Here is a 20115-nt window from a genome sequence, read left to right as displayed (position 1 = left end):
ATAGGAAGTTAGTCGGGGTAAGGTATTGACCATGGATCAGATTCATAAGAGGGTGGTATTGGCGAATAGATGTGTTCTTTGCAACTGCGAAGAGGAATTAATAAATTACATTCTCTTGTGGGAAGGAATTGTAGGAAGGTTTAAAGAGTTATCCCTTTGCATTTTTTAGATATTTGGTAGGAAAGAAACCAAAGAGTGTGAAAGCTACTAAGGCAATTAGACAAATAAACTCTATTTTATTGACTGTTGATTGAAACCAATAAGGAATTACAACACAAGTACACAGAAAAAAGGCATCACATTCACACAAAGATGACATATATGAGATGATGAACCTTATGAAATAGACACACAGAACAATAATCCAAAAAAACCTCTCCACAAGCTTGCCTTACATCATACACAAGGAGGATGAGTAGAGAGTTAAGCTTCAGGAACACCTTTGCTCAATGCTTTTTCCAACCTTGCCTCAAATGGGGTAGAGTGCCAATTCACTCTCTTGTCCTGTAAAATCCACAGCATATCATCAAATACCCAGCATTGCCTAATGAAAGAAAATCTCACTTCAAGTATATACCTCTCTGTACTTGCTGGTTGTGTTTGGTATTCCTTTGTATGAGGCTGAATCAGAGTCCTTAGCTGGTCCTGTGTGGCTCCAGTAGGTCCCAACAGTGCCTAGAATTGGCATATCATCAGGGCTTCGAGTTGGTGACCTTCTAGGCGAATTAGATGCAGAGAATTGTCTGATCTCTTCCAAGGTTAATGCGCCCAAAATAGGCCGATCTTCTTGGCTTCTAGGTGAGTTTGAAGTGTAAGACGCGCCTTTCTGATATGAAATAGTATCAACAACACCAATGGGGCTAGTCTTGTTGGTGGGTGTGGTTTCAGATGAAACCAACCAGGTAGAAAGGCTTGCATTGACTGCTATTTCCTGGTTCAGGTTCTCAGGTTCATTGATTTTTGATTTGTTGCTGAATGATGATTGCTTAAAATTGGGCTCCATGCTGAATGAAAGCCTTGGTGGTTCTTTATCTGATGTGAGATTCTCCTTCTGCAGCTTCAATGGTGGTGTCCCTTTTCCTTTCACAGCTTTCCATTGAGTAAGATTTTCAACAGGGTTTAGTACAGGATGAACATATGTGCTTCTATCCCTTGCGTTTGGGTTTGCCCCAATTGTTTTCAGTTCCCTTTGAGGGGAAGGACATATGGCTTTGGGATCAACCTCCTCTGTAATCACTTGAGCTGGAGAAATTCTAGTCTTTGATCCTAAGATGTCATTATCTTCCTCATCAGAATCATTGTATTCATCGTCCTCATCATCTAGATCACTGTCCTCGTACTGCATTTCATCCTCTTCATCATCACTCTGTGCGCAATTCTGGTATCGATGATTTGGGGGATAAGACCCCAAGCTAGATGTGTTTGAATCATCGTCTGACAGTAAATTGGATCGGCTTGATTTTGCCAAGTTTTCCTCCGTCGCCTTCTCCCCAGTGCTCTCTGGTAAAGATTCAATACTTCCATGTACTGAGATAGGCTCATAGGTTCTCACATTTGAATCGAATGTAACTTTCTTTCTTGCAGCGAAGCTCAATTGTTCCTCCGGCTTCTCCCTACACCCAAAGCCCAGAAAATCCCAAAAGCAGAAAAGCAAAATTCAGGGAACGGGTTGGGGATTTTGTTGTCGAAAGGAAAAACAATGATCAAGAAGGAATGTAAACCCAAAACCTATGTAAATGTACTACTCACCGTATCTCTGAAACCAGGCTGATGGGTTGTTCTATGCTCCCCTGTTTCTGAGAGACAATGGATTGCACAGGCTTGAAACTTCCATTCCTCTGCAGTAATTTTCAGAATTTGAGTAATTCTATACTAAAAAAACTTTTGGAGCTCTGTTTGGATGCTGAGAAAAGGAAAGGAAAGAAAAGAAAACATGGTACTGAGTCCTAAAATTTTGATCATCTGGGACCCAAAAACCAGAACCCCAGCACAACTGAGCCTACTAAAACGGATGGGTCCAGTTGGAGTAGGCTGTTCCGCTCTCTGATGAAAAGAAAGCCCGACAAGAAAGAAAAACACAAAGTTTCTTTCTTATGTTCGGTTTCTTTTCTTTTCTTTCCTTGGGTTTTCTCTGAAATCAAACAGAGGTTGAGAGAAAAACAAAACGACATTCCATAACATGGGCTCACCTGGTCTCGAGGGAGTACATGGATCCTCTGTTTCTGGCGTTTGGCATCCTTGGAAGACCCAAAACAAGCAAGAAAACAACCCATTACAGACGAGTCTCTCTTTCTTGATCTTTCTGAAACTTGTTCAACGTAGGAAGAAGCCCAAGAAGAAAATGAAGATTGGCTTAAAGGGTGTACTTCTCCATGGGTTCCGAGAGAGCAAATTCGAGAGAAAGAGACAGGAGCGTTTGGATGGAAAGAAAAAGGTGGGGGCTCTGGAGGACAAAACGGTCATGAAATTTGAAGTTTAAAGCTAGGGTTTGTTTTCAAAAAGGAAAGTGACCGTTGGAGTTCATGATTATGGGCAGCGTGCAATCAACAGCCTGTAATGCATTACTTTTAATTCCTTTTCTTAATCTTATAATCATTATTATATTATTATTGAAAATTAAAAACAATTTTTTAAATAGAAAAAGGAATTTGAATTGAAACTTTCTCACAATTCAATTATTAATAATTTATAAATAATAAAAAAAAAAGTGTAAAAAGGGTATATAATATTATCATTAAATAAATATGTGGTACACTTTGGATTTTAGGCCCCATTTGGCCATATTTTTTTAAACTTGTTTTTAAAAACTGTTTTTAAATTAAGGAAAGTTAACAAATAAAAAACAGCTTTTAAAAATAAATTTTAGAAAATATGGTTGAGTATAATGTTTTCCTTTTATTTTTAAAAATTGGTGAAAACAATTCTTACTTGTTCTCCAATTTTTTTTCTTTATTTCATTTTATTTTTAAAAATTATTTTCAAAGAACAACAATCAAATAATATTAGAAAATTGTTTTTAAAAGCAAAAAATTATTTATAAATCACACAACCAAATAAATTCTTAATTTTTAAAAACTTTAGCTAATTACCTATTACATAATTTATCTTCTAATAATGTCAAAAATTCTTTTAAATGTAATTTACAAATAATTTTTATTCCTAAAATTATATTTCCATAAAAACCAAAAAATGTGGCCCTTTCGATTTTAGGTCCCGCTTCACCATATTTTCTTAAACTTGTTTTTAAATTAAAGAAAATTAAAAAATAAAAAACAATTTAAAAATAAGTTTTGGAAAATATGGTCAAACGAGTCTCATACTTTCCTTTTATTTTTAAAAATCGGTGAAAACAATTCTTATTTATTTTCTTTTATTTATTTCATTTTGTTTTTAAAAATTATTTTGAAAAAACAACGACCAAATAATATTTAAAAAATTTTAAAAACAAAAAATTATTTATAAATCACACGACCAAACATATTCTTAATTTTTAAAAACTTTAGCTAATTACCTATTACATAATTTATCTTCTAATAATGTCAAAAATTCTTTTAAATGTAATTTACAAATAATTTTTATTCCTAAAATTATATTTCCATAAAAACCAAAAAATAAATAAAATTAATAATAAAAAGTGAGATAAAATGTGAAATAAAAATATTTTTGTTTTTGGGTTTGTGAGTAAACATTCTCATCTCCCAACCAACCAACATGTGGGCACTTGTTAAAAAGGTAAATCAATGGTGTGATGATGAGTGGTTGCATTTCTAGGTAGAGAGGGTGTTGAGATATTAAAATATTTTTAATATTTTTTAAATATTAATTTTTTAGATTTAATAATATGATGTCTTGATTATTTTTTTAAATTATTTTTGAACAAAAATATAAATTAAAAAAATAGTGAACAAATTGTACTATTTTTTCTTATATATTAAATATAAATTTTATTTGCAAATTTAGGTAGAAAGTTACAAGTATGGCGCACGTGTGGTAAGAAGGGTGCACAAACACACTTCTACTTTATTACAAGCAATTAAAGCACTCCAACTCAAAGATAGTGAACTCACGGAATGGCCCACATGAAACGACGTCGTTCTTATGGCGAAACGACGTCGTTCATATGGTGAAACGACGTCGTATAAAGAGATCATGGATATTTGGTCGGGCAACGCCTTGCAACAAACCCTAACCCCCTATTCGTTCTTCCCTTGCAGGCCCCGAAGGGAAGGAAGCACACAGTAGAGAGACACATGAAATTCTAGAGAGGCAAACAACAGATTCTAGAGAGACAGGGATAAAGCAGATTCTAGAGAGAGAAACATGGACTCAGACGAAGGAAAGCTATTTGTAGGAGGCATACCATGGGACACTACAGAGGAGAAGCTCAAAGAGTACTTTAACCAGTACGGGGACGTCACGCAGACAGTTATTATGCGGGACAAGACCACTGGTCGACCCAGAGGCTTTGGCTTTGTGGTATTCGCAGATCCTTCCGTTCTCGATGCAGTTCTTCAGGAGAAGCACACCATTGATGGGAGAACGGTGAGGGATTCTTCATTCTGTGTCGTTTCATTGCCTAGTTGCATTTGTTTAGATTTTAATTTTTCTGGGCTTTTGATGATTTCGTTTGTTACGAGGGTTTTGATCATTATTGTGTTTCTTTATTTTTTCACTGGTTTGGAATTTCGGGTAATTGGTTCAGTGGTTCTTTACATTTGTTAGAAAATTATTTTCGATTGTTAGATTATTTTCTTTGGTGTTTTGGAAATTTGGGTTTGTTTCTGAATTTTTTGGGCTCTAGGTTTTTGTTATTTTGTGCATTCTTCAGTAGAAGCACGCCATTGATGGGATGGAATTTAAATTTTGTTAAATGGGCTTGCCTTATTTTTCTTTATTTTTCAGTGGGTTGGAATTTAAGATGCCTGTTTCTGTAGCTCTTAACTCTTATTGTGAAATTGTTTCTTTTATTGGTAATGAATATTTTCTTCACTTTTTCTGGGATTTTATATCAGTCTTTGACTGTTTTAGGTTCTGGGATTTTGTTCTTTTGTGCAATTCTTTAATGGGCTTGTCCAATTGTTATCCATTTTTTTCATTGTTAATAATTATTGGTTTTGATATCCAGATTTTTTAAAATAAAAATTGATTTTTTTCCCTTTGTTTTTGGTTGTATTGATTCTTTTGTCTGTATTTCTGGACTGTAATGTTTGTAGCTTGGTGTTTTGAGTTCTGGGTTTCTGGTATCTGTGTTAATCTTTGATTGTTTTTGCCTAACTTCATATTTTTTCATCCGATATGGCATTATACATGAATATTCATATATCTTTGTGATTTTCCCTCTGGTTGGTTCCGAGAAAACTGAGGAAGAGGGAAAAAAAACTACAATTTGGTTCACATGGTATTTTTCTTGATTTTGCTAAAGAACATGAATACTTGGCTCATCTAAGAGAGGTGATTGTATCAGCTTGGGTTAAGCAGTGGTTTTATTCTCTCAGGTCCCAAACAGTGATAGTCTGCACCCTTTTTTCTGTCTTGTTGAAATGCAAATGTTTGCCCTTTCTGCATCTTTAATGGTTTTCTCATTTGTTATCCAATTGGATATTTGGATATCTTTGCTGTCTGGAACAGTGGTTGATGTGCAAATGAAAGAAAAGAAAGAGAATAAAAAATTTTAAACCTTGTATTATTATTTATTTATTTTTGCTTTTGACGAGTGTTGATGCTTTTTTTTTTTGGGTTTAAATTGATCTATAATGTTTGTGACCTGCTGTTTTGATATCTTGGTGTCTTATTTTTTGTGTTGATTGGTTTTGCATATTTTTTTAATCTTTTTTTTATTGATATGAAATTGCACATAGTATTTGGATATTTACTATTTTCCCTCTGTTTGGTTGCTGAGAAACTGAGGGAGAGAAGGACAAGTACAAAATGTGGTCCTGATGGTATGTTGTTTTGGTTTCCTTAAAAGAAAATGGAATACTTGGCTCATCTAACAGAGATATTTGTATCAGACTCAGTTCACTGGAAATTTTTGTTTCCTTGATTCCCTAATAATGGATATTGTACACCCCTTTGGGCTATTGAAGTTCGCCTATTCTGCATATTTTTATGGCTGTGATTGTTTTTATCCATTTTTACATGTTTATTTGAATTCTACACGTTTTGGGTTTTCTTACCTTTTAAGTTTTAATGTTTGTTTGATTGCCAACAAAGCACACAGGAAGGGGAAGAGAAACTAAAATTTTGAATGTAATGTAAGATTTTTCCACATCTGTGATCTCAAACACCCAACACTTCTTCTGGAACTAAGATCATATTCGTATAATACATAGATATTGAGAGATTTTATTTTATTTTACTCAGTTTTCTTAGCAACCAGCTGATTGTCATTAATATATGTTTGGTGAAATCTCTTTGGATAAATAGTTCTCTTGCATGTTCTAATTCTTAGGGATTGGAAACATTTTCACTGAATTGTGAGATTACCTTTGTTGGCCAATGGGTTTGGTTGTGTAATTTTTTCTGTTTGAAAGGACAAAGAATTCTGTGATTGTTGATTTGAAGAGTAATTCTTGTGTTAATTTATGGATTCATCAAATTGGGTATTTTCTATGCCCTTTTTTCGGCATTCATTATTTCTATAAGATAGAATTTTTTTTTTCAAATTGAATATGGTATCATTTTAAGTGATGTTGATTCTCGTTAGCGGCATTATTATGGCTTTCTATTGTAGTTCTTTGGTAGTTTTAAATTAGCACGTCTCTCTTATGCTTGTGCATTTCGATTGTCCATGCTTGGGATGCTGTGGAAAATTTGATTACATAAAATTTGAAACTTTTCTGCATTGATTCTCTTCTTCATGAATGTATCCATGCTTACTGTTAGAAATGGTTTAGATAATGGAAAAATCTGCCCACCTTGGTAGAATTTCGGCTCAAATGAACAAAATTGTTTTCTATTACTATTATACGTATAAAAGGTTTTCATTACATATAAAGGGGTTCATTGGATCCCAAAGTTTCTCAAAATTGTACTGACATACAACTGAATAGGTCAACAAGGGTCCTCTTTGAAAGATTGTCCAAATATGATTCTAGACACACAAAAACAAACAGGCCAACATGGTTCCTGCTTGAAAGGTGGTCCAAATATGTTGAATCCAGCTGTTCCCTTTTAGTGGTTTTTCCTATTTTGCTCCATTTTCAGCTTTCTTGTTGGATCTTTAATAAGTTTTGGGCGTTGTTTTTATTCTTTGTTTGTACTTTTTTCACCGCTTCTAGGCATTACTAATACAATCTCTTAGTTACCTATAAAAAAATCTTTAATAAGTTGAGGCGTTTGTGTGTGTCAGAGAACCTATGTATGCATGCATGTATTCATGTTTCTCCTGCAGTTTGAAATTACACTTTATCTACTAACCTATTGAATGAAAAATTCCACTTTGGCTACTCAGGTGGAGGCTAAAAGGGCTTTATCAAGAGAAGAACAGCACACCTCCAGACCTGGAAATTCTAATACTGGCAGAAGCTCATCAGGCATGGGAGGAAATTTTAAAACCAAAAAGATATTTGTTGGAGGGTTGCCTTCCACCCTTACTGAGGAAGGATTTCGTCAGTACTTTGAGACTTATGGTCATGTAACGGATGTAGTAGTAATGTATGACCAAAATACTCAACGTCCCCGTGGGTTTGGATTCATATCCTTTGACACTGAAGATGCAGTTGATCGAGTTTTACATAAGACCTTCCATGATTTGAATGGTAAGCTTGTAGAGGTGAAACGAGCCCTCCCTAAAGATGCAAATCCTGGTGGTGGTGGCCGTAGTGGAGGCTACCAAGGCTATGGTGCTTCTGGTGCTAATACAAGTGCATATGAAGGTAGAATGGATGGTAATAGATTCATGCCACCTCAGACCACTGGTGGTGGTTTCCCACCATATTCTGGCTATGGTGCACCAGGTTATGGCTATGGAGCAGCAAATAGTGCTGTTGGTTATGGTGGTTATGGGAGTTATGGTGTTGGTGGTTATGGAAGTGCCAATACTGGATTTGGCGGTCCTGCTGGGGCGTATGGAAACCCGAATGCTCCTAATGCTGGTTATGTAAGTGGCCCACCTGGTGCTATGAAAAGCCAATGGAACAACCAAACTCCTTCTGGATATGGTGCTTCAGGCTATGGTTCAAATGCAGCCTATGGAGCTACAGGTCCTTGGAATGCTCCGGGTGGTGCTGGTGTTTCTGGACCAATGGGTCAATCTCCAAGTGGCGCTTCTGGATATGGAAGTCAAGGTTTTGGATATGGTAACTATGGTGGGAGTGATGGTTCTTATTCTGGGGGATATGGGGCTGCTGGTGGCCGTGCTGGAAGTGCACCTAGTTCTGGTGGTAGTGCTAGCGGAGAACAGGGGACAGGTGGTGGCTACATGGGGAGTGGCTATGGTGATGCCAATGGAAATCAAGGGTATTCAAATGCTGGCTGGAGGTCTGACCCTTCACAAGGTGCTGCTGGTTATGGTGGTGGCTATGGTGGTGCTCAGAGGCAGGCCCAACAGCAGTGATAAAGATGCTTTAGTTTCCTTCACATGAATCTTTGGCGTTCACACTTGTTCCTCATTGTGAAATCTTCTGCATGATGGCGACAGATCCTGGGACTGGTTGGATTGCTTGAATCTCAGTAGTAGTTTGCAGTTGTTTATCCTGCTAGTATATAATGGCTAGTAGTTCTGAGTAGTAGTGTTATTTCTAATTTACTAGCATTTGCTTTTAAGTTATAGTGCTTAGCTTTGGCTTTTCTGTGGTTGTCTGCTAGCTTATTGAAGCTTTTTTCCTCGTCTTTCTACTGTTAAAGCTAGAGTAGCTTCTATTAAACTTCGTTATTATTGTGGGTATTGATGATAACTAGTATTTTGTTAAAGGCATATTGCTTTAGCCTTAAATCTCTGGCAGTCTGGTTTGCTGGTGTGAACCTATATGCTTTGAAGCTTAGACTGGATAACAATAGTAGTTCAGTAGCTACTACATTTTATATGCTAGAGAAAGAGGACTAGAGATAAAGGTGTAGTGCAGTATCTTGGTATTATGGGTGGATCTCTATGTCACCTGGGTTGATCTCTGCATAGGGGGTATTGCTAATCATAGTGGTAGTTGACGTACAATAAAAAGGCATAATCATTTTCCTCCTATATTTTGCCCTTTTGTACAGGAGAGAGATATCGTCTTCTAATTTGGAACTCGGGGAAGTCAAAAAGGGAAAATAAATTTAAATGAGATTTGTGGCATGGGCAGGAATTTAAAGTGGATTCACTTGATGATGCAATGTTCACTTGATCTTTCATGCAGTTTATTGATGGGGACCAGAGTCTTCCAAGTTCGAACAGGTTGTGGTATGTGTAATTTGAAGTTAGAAGGGTAGTTAGCTTTATGTTCCTCTTTTAATTTGCTTTTTAGGTGTTTCTATTATAATTACTCTTTTGCAACCTATGGTTTTGCCTGTTGGGAGGAAAAGAAAAGTAAACCTTGAAATCTTTTTTTTTTTTCCTTTTTGGGAAGGTGAAACTTGAAAGGATAGCATAACATGGTTTATTTTTCTTTTTGTTGCTCTTCTTTTAGTGGACCTCAAACTAATTTAGATATAGTGTCTTCTCACCAGTTGTGTAAGAAGACAAGGTCAGTCTTGGTTACCCTAACATTGTTTTTATGCTTTAATGTTGCAAGCATGCAAGCTGATCGATCCCTAAAATCAATCATATTCACCAAGTGCATGGCAAGGCAGGAGGGACTTATCTCGGCATCTGACATTCTTCTCCTTGGTTGTTCCATGTTTTTCATTGTTTACTTTTGGTTATTTTGTTCTGTAAATTTTCCCCATTCCTGTTATATTTTGACCAGATTGTGATGTATGCGGCTGACTTCAATCACTAAATGTTCAGGTTGTTTTGGTTTAAGAGTACCCATAAAGTAGTTTTTGGTTTGCATCTTTTTAGTTCTAGCTGAAATTCTCAGTAGTTTAATAGTTTTACTAGTTTGGTGGTTTAGTTTAGCTTTGCTGGTGTAGCCAGGCAAATCATTCAAAGTAGGATCGAACTGGTATTGGTTGATCCTGCAAGAAATATTTGGTATTGCATTGATAGATCCTTTGCCATCTGCCCAAGGCTGAATCACCTTAATTTTTCTGCTTATTCTCGGTACCCTTGTTTTTTGTGATCTCAATATCAAACTTTTCTGTGGCTTTTGGCATTGATGTGCAGGATAATGCCATTTGCTTATGCTCGACTATTTTTCTTTAAACAAAATTTTGCCTGTGAAGTATTGATAATTTGTTCTCTTCTGAAGTTCAATGAGGTAAAAAATCAGCCTCAGAAGAGCTAGTGGAATTTGTGTCTCTGGACAGCACTCTCTGTCTGTTTGTTGTAAGTCCAGTATTCCTGGTTGGTGGATGGATATGTAGGCTATCTGCAGTGGCATAAACCTGGGAAAATAGATATCTGATCCTTGCGAGGGATGCTGGAACTGCTTTGTATCTGTATCCCCTTGGCTACTGCTTTTCACTATTACCACACTTACATCGTTGTGGGTGGACTATAATGTATCATTGCAGGTAGAGGATTTGGTTGGAGTCAATCACAGAGCTTGCTTGCAATTGTGGGCTTTTGATTAAAATGATGTTTTCTATGAATCCTCTCCCAATTAAATTGCTCTTCCACTTGAAGCTGATGCTCCAGAAGTGGCCTAACCACCTATTGTTTGTGGATTTTCCGTCTTACCCCTTCTTATATCAGTAATGCTTGTTAAAATGTCAGTTATGATTTCATACGTGAGGTTTTAGGACTCGTGCCAAATGGAACTTTTTCGTTATTCAATTAGCTATGGCTTGCTTCCCCTACCTCTGGAAACAGGTTTCGGACAGCTAGTTATGCAGTTTTTCCTAGAGTTCATGTTCCTACAAAGTAAACCCCAGTTGTCCTGGTTGGACAGATCTTGTTCCCCAGAGCAGGTGCCATTAAGTGGGGGATTGACAACAACCGGGTTGGGTGTCGGTTTCAGGTGGCTTCGTCTTCTTCTTCACAAGGCCCTCCAACACTTCTCATGGTTCTCATGGCTCAAAGGGTTACGGTCACAATTGAACCAAGTCTCTCGGCAGGACAAACAAGTTCTGCTTATAGTTGATCTGTGGAGAGCCCTACCATTGACCTTGGTGCCTTCTCGTCTTGTCGATACCCTTGGGTTTTCTTTATCAAAATGATCGTAAATAGATGGTTAGCATTCATGAGGGGGGTCTCATGCACTGCATCTATCCCATTCCTCGAAATTTTTTGCTATCCATGTTTTTTGTCGTTGATAACCATGCCCTAATATCATCCAAAGAAACAGGATATGTGGCTAGTAGTGGTGTCTCCCCTTTGAGGTGAACCCAAAATAAGGGAAGAATTAAATTCTGTTTTGGAGGCATTTGAGCTTCTTTTCGTTCTTTGATTCCTTGGGTTGTATTGAACAATGTGGTCTTGTCTTTAATGTTTCTTGGCTTCATCTATAAGCATTGTCAGTGTCTTGGTCTATTGACTCTATTCATTTTTTTTTCTTTCCCCTCTTTCTCTATTAGCCTCCCTTTGTTTTCTTGACTAGTCACCTGCCTCAGCGAGGCCACAGGATTCAACCTCCTGGCGTCATCCTCTAGGAGCATGTCCCTTTAATGCTGTTAAATATGCTTTTTAAAAAGCAATAAATGGGTTTCCAAAATTCATTTCACATCTATTTCTTAAGTGAAACTTTCCCTTGAGGTTGTTTTATTGGCAATCTAAGTTTTGCATTCAATTTTTTATGAGGTTTAAGTGCATAAATTGGGTGGATAAAGAGCTCGCTTGGGTGTGATTTTGAAAGGGATTAAAAGTGCTTCTCGACACTCGAAAGCTCTTTCTCATAAAAATAAGGTATTTGACAATTTTTTTAAAACCACTTTTAAATACTTAAAGAATTCATAGATTTTTTTTTTTAATTTTTTAATATTTTTTTTTTACTATATGTTGCATTATGAAAACACTTTCTAAATTTCATATCCAAACATTAAAAGATTACTTTTAAATGTGTTTCATATGAAAGGGTTTCTAACAGGGGAGATAGATATATTTTAACCAGAATCACTCTCAAACCCCGGTTCTAAGTATTAAGAAACAAGTTGTTATTGGATTTAGGTTGAGTATAACATGTGGGAATTCATACAATTTGTTTAACAAGTTGGAATGTCCAAGCACTTGGCCAACCGAAAGCTCCAAGGAAGAGGCCAAAGGGAAAGTGAGCAAAGGCCTGTGACAAAAGAATAAGACTGTTACCCTGTTGAGCATATTATTGCAGGAACTGAAAAAAGATTTGGATCAAGCTTGGAGTTGGGTTTGTCTGCATGCCTTAAGCATTTTTTCAAACTGCTTGGAAATTGGATGTAATTCTCTTTTCTACCCTATGCCATATGTAGGGCTTTTTCCTAATCCATCCAAGAAGCAAGAATATACTCTAGAAAGCAGATGTTTTTGAGCAAATATTTCACAGTTTCAATTAACTATGCTTGTAGTATGGTTGAAGCACATCTATTTTCAGTTAATGCTGGATTGGTCCTAGCTTAGAATCTTTTAGTTTTTCCTAATTTGTAAAAACTAAAGACAAAGGTTGTTGAATGATTGAGAAGGAATTTAACTTTGATTTGTTTTATAATTTGATTTGATGCCTTCACCAAAAAGACAAATCCCTTCACACAAATTTGTGGCTTATGAACTCTTTCTGCTACGTGTCAATATTGCTCCCACAGCTGCTAAATCAGTCGATGGTTTATAGGCAAAGTCTGAGAAAAGAATACAGAAGTAGACAAATGGAGGTATGTGCTGGTTGTGGCTGTGACTGCTAAGATGCATTAAGAGGCTTGATAAAACAGAGGTGAACAGTTAAAACAAGTGGAAAGCCTGTAGTTTTAGGTGTTGGAAAGGCCTTACATTCACCTGTCCCATAACTTTATAAAAAGCTATATGCTCACATGATTTCCAAGCATAATCTAAGGGTTGCTATCTCTTTTTGGCTACCATGTCTACAACAGTAGCTGAAGAGAGAGGTGGCGGGGATGGAAGAGAGGAGTACACAGAAGATGGGACTGTGGATCTCAAGGGTAGACCTATCCTAAGATCGAAGACTGGAAGATGGAGAGCTTGTTCCTTCATTGTAGGTATGTTACCCTAAGTTTTAAGTGACACCCAACTCTCTTTATTGAGCCTCAAAAGTCCCTGAAATAAGGGCATGTAAGAATGAAGGACTGTTGGATAAGTGAAAAAGGGTGGATGCATGTGGGGAACCCTTAACCTAGAAGGACACTTCTTTCTCTTCTCATGTGGGGAACCCTTATTGGACTCTTCTCACATTTAGCTAGAGTCACTTGGTCTTCTTTTCTTGATCTGTTTTTTCAATCTATACATATGGTATGAGATTTTTGTGTATAGTTGAGATTAAGAGCTTTGCATAAGAATTCTTCCTTTTGTGAATATGCTTTTGTAGGATATGAAGTGTTTGAGAGGATGGCATATTATGGGATTGCTTCAAACCTAGTGCTATATTTGAAAAGGGAGCTCCATGAAGGCACTGTTAAATCTGCAAACAATGTCACCAACTGGGTTGGTACCGTATGGATGGCTCCGATTTTAGGTGCTTACATTGCAGATGCTCATCTTGGCCGGTACTGGACTTTTGTCATTGCATCAGGCATTTATCTCTTGGTAGTACCCGATCCCCATTTTTATGGCTGTAAACGTGAATATGCCCACATGCAAGCTGACATACACCATACGTATTTAGTCTAAGTATACTTGTGTAATCTTGGCTTATTTCAAATCAAATCCACACATATTATGATATTTTTGCCTGCGGGCTTGAGGAGGGGACTGTTTGTTGGAATCCAAACAGTCCCATTTCTTAGCATTGTCTGATCAAAGATAAAATGGTTGTCAAAGTGGACAGCAGGAGTGAGCTAAAGGGGCTCCAAGGCTCCAAACTTGTCCAAGGTGACTTAACCCAAGTAATGAGCACCCAGAAGCTCCTATCCTTTGGTCAGGCTGTTCTTCAATTCAAGCTGTACTGCCCCTAATATGATAAAATGAATGGACTCTTAACTTTTTTTTTATGAATTTGACATCATCAAATAACCTGCCTGTTTCTGTAACAAACAGGGAATGGGTCTGTTAACCTTAGCAGTTTCGCTGCCAGCACTAAAGCCTCCGTCATGCGGTCATGGGGTGAAAGATGAGGACTGTGACAAACGGGCCTCAACGTTCCAAGTGGCTATATTCTATCTGGCTCTTTACATAATTGCAGCTGGAACTGGTGGAACCAAGCCCAACATCTCAACCATGGGAGCAGACCAATTCGATGACTTCCAGCCCAAGGAAAGAATTCAGAAGCTCTCCTTTTTCAATTGGTGGATGTTTAGCATTTTCTTTGGTACCCTCTTCTCCAATACTTTCCTTGTGTATATACAAGATACCGTTGGGTGGAGCCTTGGCTATGGCCTTCCCACACTTGGGCTGGCAATTTCAGTCTCGGTGTTCTTGGTGGGTACCCCCTTCTATAGGCACAAAGTGCCTTCAGGGAGTCCCTTCACTAGGATGTTTATGGTACTTGTGGCTGCAGTGAAGAAGAGGAAGGTGGATGTCCCAAATGACCCAAAAGAGCTTCATGAGCTGAACTTGGACGAGTATGCCAAATCTAGGACTTTTAGAATCGATCATACCCCTTCACTAAGGTCATTTTCTTCACTGGTAGAAGCTCCAAACATTTACTTTTCTTGCTTTTCTTTTATCACTGTTCGAAGCATAGCTTTTGAAATGGAAACCAGCTGGATTTCTGTATCTTTTTGCTTATTTCTAACCTTCATCTCTGCAATATTGCCTGCAGACTACTAGACAAAGCCGCTGTAAAGAGTGGGCCAACCTCACCTTGGATGCTTTGTCCAGTGACCCAAGTTGAAGAAACTAAGCAAATGATCAAAATGATTCCCATTTTGGTTTCTACATTCTTGCCTAGCACCATGTTAGTTCAGGTGTCCACACTTTTTATCAAACAAGGCGACACTCTTGATAGGAACATGGGCCCAAATTTTGTTATTCCTCCAGCTTGTCTCACAGCATTTGTAACAATCTTCATGTTGATAAGCATAGTAATCTATGACCGCTGGTTCGTTCCATTAGTTCGAAAGTATACAGGGAATCCAAGGGGGATCACAATGTTGCAGAGAATTGGAATTGGCATCGTGCTTCAAATCATTGTCATGGTCACTGCTTGCTTAGCCGAAATGAGGAGACTCAGGGTCGCAAGAGAAAATGGAATTTTCGGTAAAACGCAAACTGTCCCTCTTACTATTTTCATTCTCCTCCCTCAGTTTGCTCTGATGGGTATTGCTGATACCTTTGTGGAAGTGGCCAAGATCGAGTTCTTCTATGACCAAGCACCTCAAGGAATGAAAAGCCTCGGTACTTCATATTTCACAACCAGCTTGGGAGTTGGGAGTTTCCTCAGTAGTTTTCTTCTATCAACAGTTTCTGATATAACTAAGAAGCATGGCCAAGGGTGGATTGAGAATAATCTAAACGTTTCTCATTTGGACTATTTTTATGCATTCTATGCCATCTTGAGCTTCGTCAACTTCCTCTTCTTCCTCGTGGTCGCAAAGTTCTATGTTTATAATGTGGATGTGGACATGACGGAATCCAAAAGAGAACTACAGAAAGCCATGGAAACTTCACCAAGTGAAGCTAGATCTCAAGTTAACGAAGTCCTTTTGAAGGGACTAGGCTGATTAAACTTGTATTTTGTTAGAAGATAATCTTTTACCTTCTTTCATACTTGAAATTAATACACCATCACTGTAAAACTCATGGTGATGGCATCCGGATCGTCCTTGTTTTTGCTTGTTTTTGGTGGTCACAAAGATGTCATACAAAGCTTATTGAGACTGTGATGAAAGAAATTTGTACTTCCATGGAGGTTCTCTAATTCAAGACCGTCTCTCAAGATTCTGAACTTTTCGTTCATTTTTAAGAACGCAGCAACCAAATCACAGCCTGGTTAATCTGAAATAGAAAAAACTACACACTCCCAATCAATTACATGCACCCCTGGATTCTCAAGAAGTATATCTCCTCATTGGTGCTTACCAACTGAGGCTAAAACTAATGATTGTTGAATCTTGGTTGATCACTTCGCTTCATCTATTTCAAAATGCAAATATTTTGATTTGAATTTACTTAATCATTGTTTGGTGTTTAGTTTAGTTTCAAGGGGATGAATCAAGTCAATATGATTTTTATGAAGTGCACCAACACTCAATAATTCACCTATTAAAAGAAATGATGGATTATAATAGTAAAACGCTCGAAAAACTTTTTTCAATTACGGTCACACTCTAAAAAAAATTGGGTTAAATATACAATAGATACAAATTCATCATTCATTACATAAAAAAATAAAAAAAAATAAAAAAAAAATTCTCCAAGAGGAAACCCCCAAGCTAATTGAGTAGCTTGATTCTTGTGAGCTCAAGGGGGAACTCGACCCCCAACATCTCGTGCAAAACGTAATAAAATTGATTCAGGTTTCACAATGTAATACTATGTAGTAGCTTTAATACATCAGTCACCCTTAATTAGTACTGCTTTGAAATATATATTTTCTATTGTGCCATTCAATCACTCCACAAGAGTACACAAGTGGTTTTTCTTTATTTTTATACTTGTTCTTTTTTGCACTACCAATCCTCGTTTCATTACTCAGATTCCCCAAAAAATATAACTTTGTGTCCAACTACACTTAAGTAAGTGGATTTAATACCCCTAATCATGAAGGAATATTTTGTTAATTTGGGGGGATTAAAAAAGTTTAATCCAAATAACTGTCTAGGCTGCAACTTTGTCTCCTTAAAAGTGCAAACCACTAGTCAGTCTAAGCATATCCCCTTGATAGCTGAAGATCTTAATTAATTATCTGCAGACCCAAGCTACTAGAAAGATTCCCCATCTATGTCATGATTAAGGAGAGTAAGTTCAAGTTTCCTAGGTTGTCAAGGATGAAAATATCCCATAGGACTTTGCCATAAAAGACGAGTTCATAATTTTTGTGATCTTTTGAAAAAACATGAGTAGTATAAAAAATAATTAAATTAATCTTTTCAAAAAGACGATTTTAATGTAAAAACAATAAAAACAATAAAAAAAATATTGAATTTGCCTTTTTAAAAGAAAAATTCATGTCAAATTTTATTTTTTTCTTTTATATATATATATATATATATTTTAAAAAAAGAGTTCAATGGTCACATTGTTATTACATGCAATTTGTCTTTACAAACCATATTATTTTATTCATACTTTTTTTTAAATAATCATTTTTTTTTCTAAAAAAAATTCTATCATTGGTTAATGATTAAATTTTGCCTTCCCAACTGTATTCTATTCTATGCCGTCTATATATGCCTTTTTCATCATATAGGACAAGAGTTGCTAGAAGTTGATCTAGTTTGCGCCAAAGCATTATACATGCTTTTATGTTGATTGATCTCAACGTAGAATATGAGATTTCATACCTACTTTAGAAGAACTAAATACCACATTTTCATTTCTAAATTATAATCAAGATGTTGATTGACGGAGAAAGAATTAACTTTTATTATTTAAAAAGAAATATTTTGAATATTCTATTGCCATTATCAATAAACAAATCCTATTCACACAAATTTGTGGCCTCGATTATTTATAGGCAAAGGACAAGAGGCAAAGAATATAACACAGACAAATTATAGAGAAGCATATGCTTGTTAATTGATAATTAAAAAGTTGCGGGGAAAAAGCAAAAGTGAAAGGAGAAAATAGTGGTGAAGAGTTGAAACAAGTGAAAAAGGCTTACAATTTGGGAGGTTGGAAAGGGTCCTGAATTCACCTGTCCCAAAACTTTATATTAAAAAAAAAGCCCTTTAGAGTCACATGATTTCCAAGAATACTCTAAGCCTATCTTTCTTTGCCCAAAATTTGGACACCAACCATTTGGACAAACAAAGGTACGCAACAGATCAAGAGAAAGGTGGTGCAGATTGGAGAGAGGAGTAGGCAGAAGATGGGACTGTGGATCTCAAGGGTAGACCCATTAATTCTAAGATCACAGACTCGGAGATGAAGAACTTCGCTCATTCATTGTAGGTAAGTTAATTACCATATGTTTTAGGGGCTCCCAACCCTCTAATTAACTGAGTCTCACAAGTCCCTTTAAGTAAGGTCATGTGAGAATGAAGGAGAGTGGCAGATGCACGTAGGTAAGTTACTTTACCTTTGCTGACCTCTCATGAGATCTCACACTTTGTTTGTAATGTTCAGCTGTTATATATGCCTAGTTCCATTTGGATTAATCTCCCACAAGATCTCTTTGTTCTTGTTATTGTTGGTATAACTCTTGTTTTGCATCCCAAATCAAACTTCTCTCTTGTTCTTTTTTAGTCTCAGAAGAGCTAGCTGGAATGGGCGTGTGGTGAACTGCATACATGGACTGAGTCCAAAAGAGAGATATCTGGTGATGGCAGCAACTTTACATCTTTGTCGCCTTGTTCACTACTTTGAATTATTACTGAGCAGTTATATACAACTGCAGGTGCATTCATGGGTGGGGACTCAAGTACTACACCGTGTCATGACTATATATGTTGAACATTGTGAAAGTTTTGGACATGACAAGCACGCTTTGTAATATAATCATAGAAATATGGATGAATTCCGGAGTTGATTGTATTGAAAGCATTCTCTCCTTGGAATTATCTTCTTACTCGATTATAATTGGGATTTTTAATGGTTGTATTGGCGGATTTTCTATTTTATTTTATTTGTTTATTTAATTTTGTTTTTCTTTCATGAGCACCCATTAGTGAATCTTCTTGTCTTCCGGTGGACCATCATACATTATATACGTCTGGCAGTGGCTTTTGTGATTGGCTGTTCTCCCCCATGCACCATGGTTTTCCTCTGTGAAAATGACAGCCAAATACGCCTCTGTTGGTGTCGTCTATGAATATGGAGTTAAAAGATGGTTCCTAAAGAAGGATTATTATACACTCCCCCAATAATTTAAACAATGTTACATGCCAAATAATTAAGACTTCCCAATCAAAATTTATATATTCATTCAATAAAGTATTCTATCCAAATATATATCTAATAATTCCTTAAGCAAAAGAGAAAAAATTTCCCATGCACAAATGGTAGAATTCTACCCATATCCTCAGCCAATCAACTCATTACAACCATATTAATTTCCCAAGTAATGATTTTTGATAGAAATAACCAAATGAAGAAAGAAAGTGAAAGAGATAATGAACTGGGATTTAACATGAAAAATCTTTTAAGAGATCAAAAGGCACAACCCTATAATCGGTCCAAAGATTCTATTATAAAGAAAAACATCAAGTATAAGGGTGGTTTTCTAAACTCAAGTCCATCAATCCTCTCCCGGATTACTTAATTAGCATCTTCTAACTTCAACTATACACCTTTGTTTTTAGGAACACATTTGAAATCAATATCAAGTTTGATCTTAATTAGACATTTTTGAAAGTTCAATCAAGAAAAAAGAAAGAGTTTTACCCAAATCCAAAAATAACAATGAGAGTAGAGATGGAAGAACTAGATGAGTCAACTAATATTTTGAAAGGAAACCCACTAATTAAAATCTATCTTACAAAAAAAAAAAATGGGTGGATTTTTTGAAAAACAAACGCTTCCAATGAATGATGTTTGCTACATTTCCCTTATACCCCAAATTGGAAATTTTGGGTTTAAAGAGTAGGGGTTGAGATCAATCAAACGAAAGTAATTCAACTAGAAAATTTTAAAAGGTTTTTTTTTGGTAAATCAATCAAATATAATCTCAATGGATATGTAGGTGTATTACACTGAACATTCTCAATTATGAAAATGGATCAATTGCACTTAGGCTATGTTTGGTTTTTGAAAAGTACTAAGAAAATAAAAAAACATCAAGGAAAATGGTTTTTTTATGTTTGATTTTATTATGAAAATTTTGAAAGAAAGTCATATAAAATTAAAATTAGTTA

General features: G+C 36.3%; 3 protein-coding genes and 1 long non-coding RNA gene across 5 annotated transcripts; 3 read left to right on the top strand and 1 right to left on the bottom strand.

The window, feature by feature from the left end:
* Positions 1–216: 216 nt before the first annotated feature.
* LOC100256663 (uncharacterized) lies at positions 217–2299 on the bottom strand. Its single transcript, XM_010654101.3, has 4 exons — positions 2190–2299; positions 1750–1838; positions 578–1613; positions 217–504 (listed from the first exon to the last, which is right to left on the bottom strand). The coding sequence occupies exons 1-4, from the start codon at positions 2271–2273 to the stop codon at positions 424–426; spliced, it is 1290 nt and encodes a 429-aa protein (XP_010652403.1). The 5' UTR covers positions 2274–2299; the 3' UTR covers positions 217–423.
* Positions 1412–2392, top strand: LOC132254061 (uncharacterized). Its single transcript, XR_009466029.1, has 2 exons — positions 1412–1503; positions 1585–2392. It is a non-coding gene; the product is annotated as an uncharacterized LOC132254061 (long non-coding RNA).
* A 1727-nt stretch (positions 2393–4119) lies between these two features.
* LOC100263471 (heterogeneous nuclear ribonucleoprotein 1) lies at positions 4120–8935 on the top strand. The gene is made up of 2 exons (XM_019221224.2): positions 4120–4542; positions 7454–8935. The coding sequence occupies exons 1-2, from the start codon at positions 4321–4323 to the stop codon at positions 8555–8557; spliced, it is 1326 nt and encodes a 441-aa protein (XP_019076769.1). The 5' UTR covers positions 4120–4320; the 3' UTR covers positions 8558–8935.
* Positions 8936–9126: 191 nt separating this feature from the next.
* On the top strand, positions 9127–16046 carry LOC100251533 (protein NRT1/ PTR FAMILY 5.2). Of its 2 annotated transcripts, XM_059737981.1 has the most exons (5): positions 9127–9382; positions 9714–13203; positions 13530–13747; positions 14198–14769; positions 14922–16046. In XM_059737981.1, exons 2-5 carry the CDS (start codon positions 13065–13067, stop codon positions 15820–15822), a joined length of 1830 nt encoding a protein of 609 aa, XP_059593964.1. In that variant the 5' UTR covers positions 9127–9382; positions 9714–13064; the 3' UTR covers positions 15823–16046. The 2 variants fall into 2 exon arrangements, with proteins under 2 accessions (XP_059593964.1, XP_010652401.1); XM_010654099.3 differs by lacking the exon at positions 9127–9382 and having other exon boundaries at positions 9528–13203.
* The last annotated feature ends 4069 nt before the right edge of the window (positions 16047–20115 follow it).

Source organism: Vitis vinifera, chromosome 7 (assembly GCF_030704535.1).
Source record: "Vitis vinifera cultivar Pinot Noir 40024 chromosome 7, ASM3070453v1".
In the NCBI taxonomy this organism is placed as follows: Eukaryota; Viridiplantae; Streptophyta; class Magnoliopsida; order Vitales; family Vitaceae; genus Vitis; species Vitis vinifera.
This window is presented reverse-complemented; position numbering and strand designations above follow the sequence as displayed.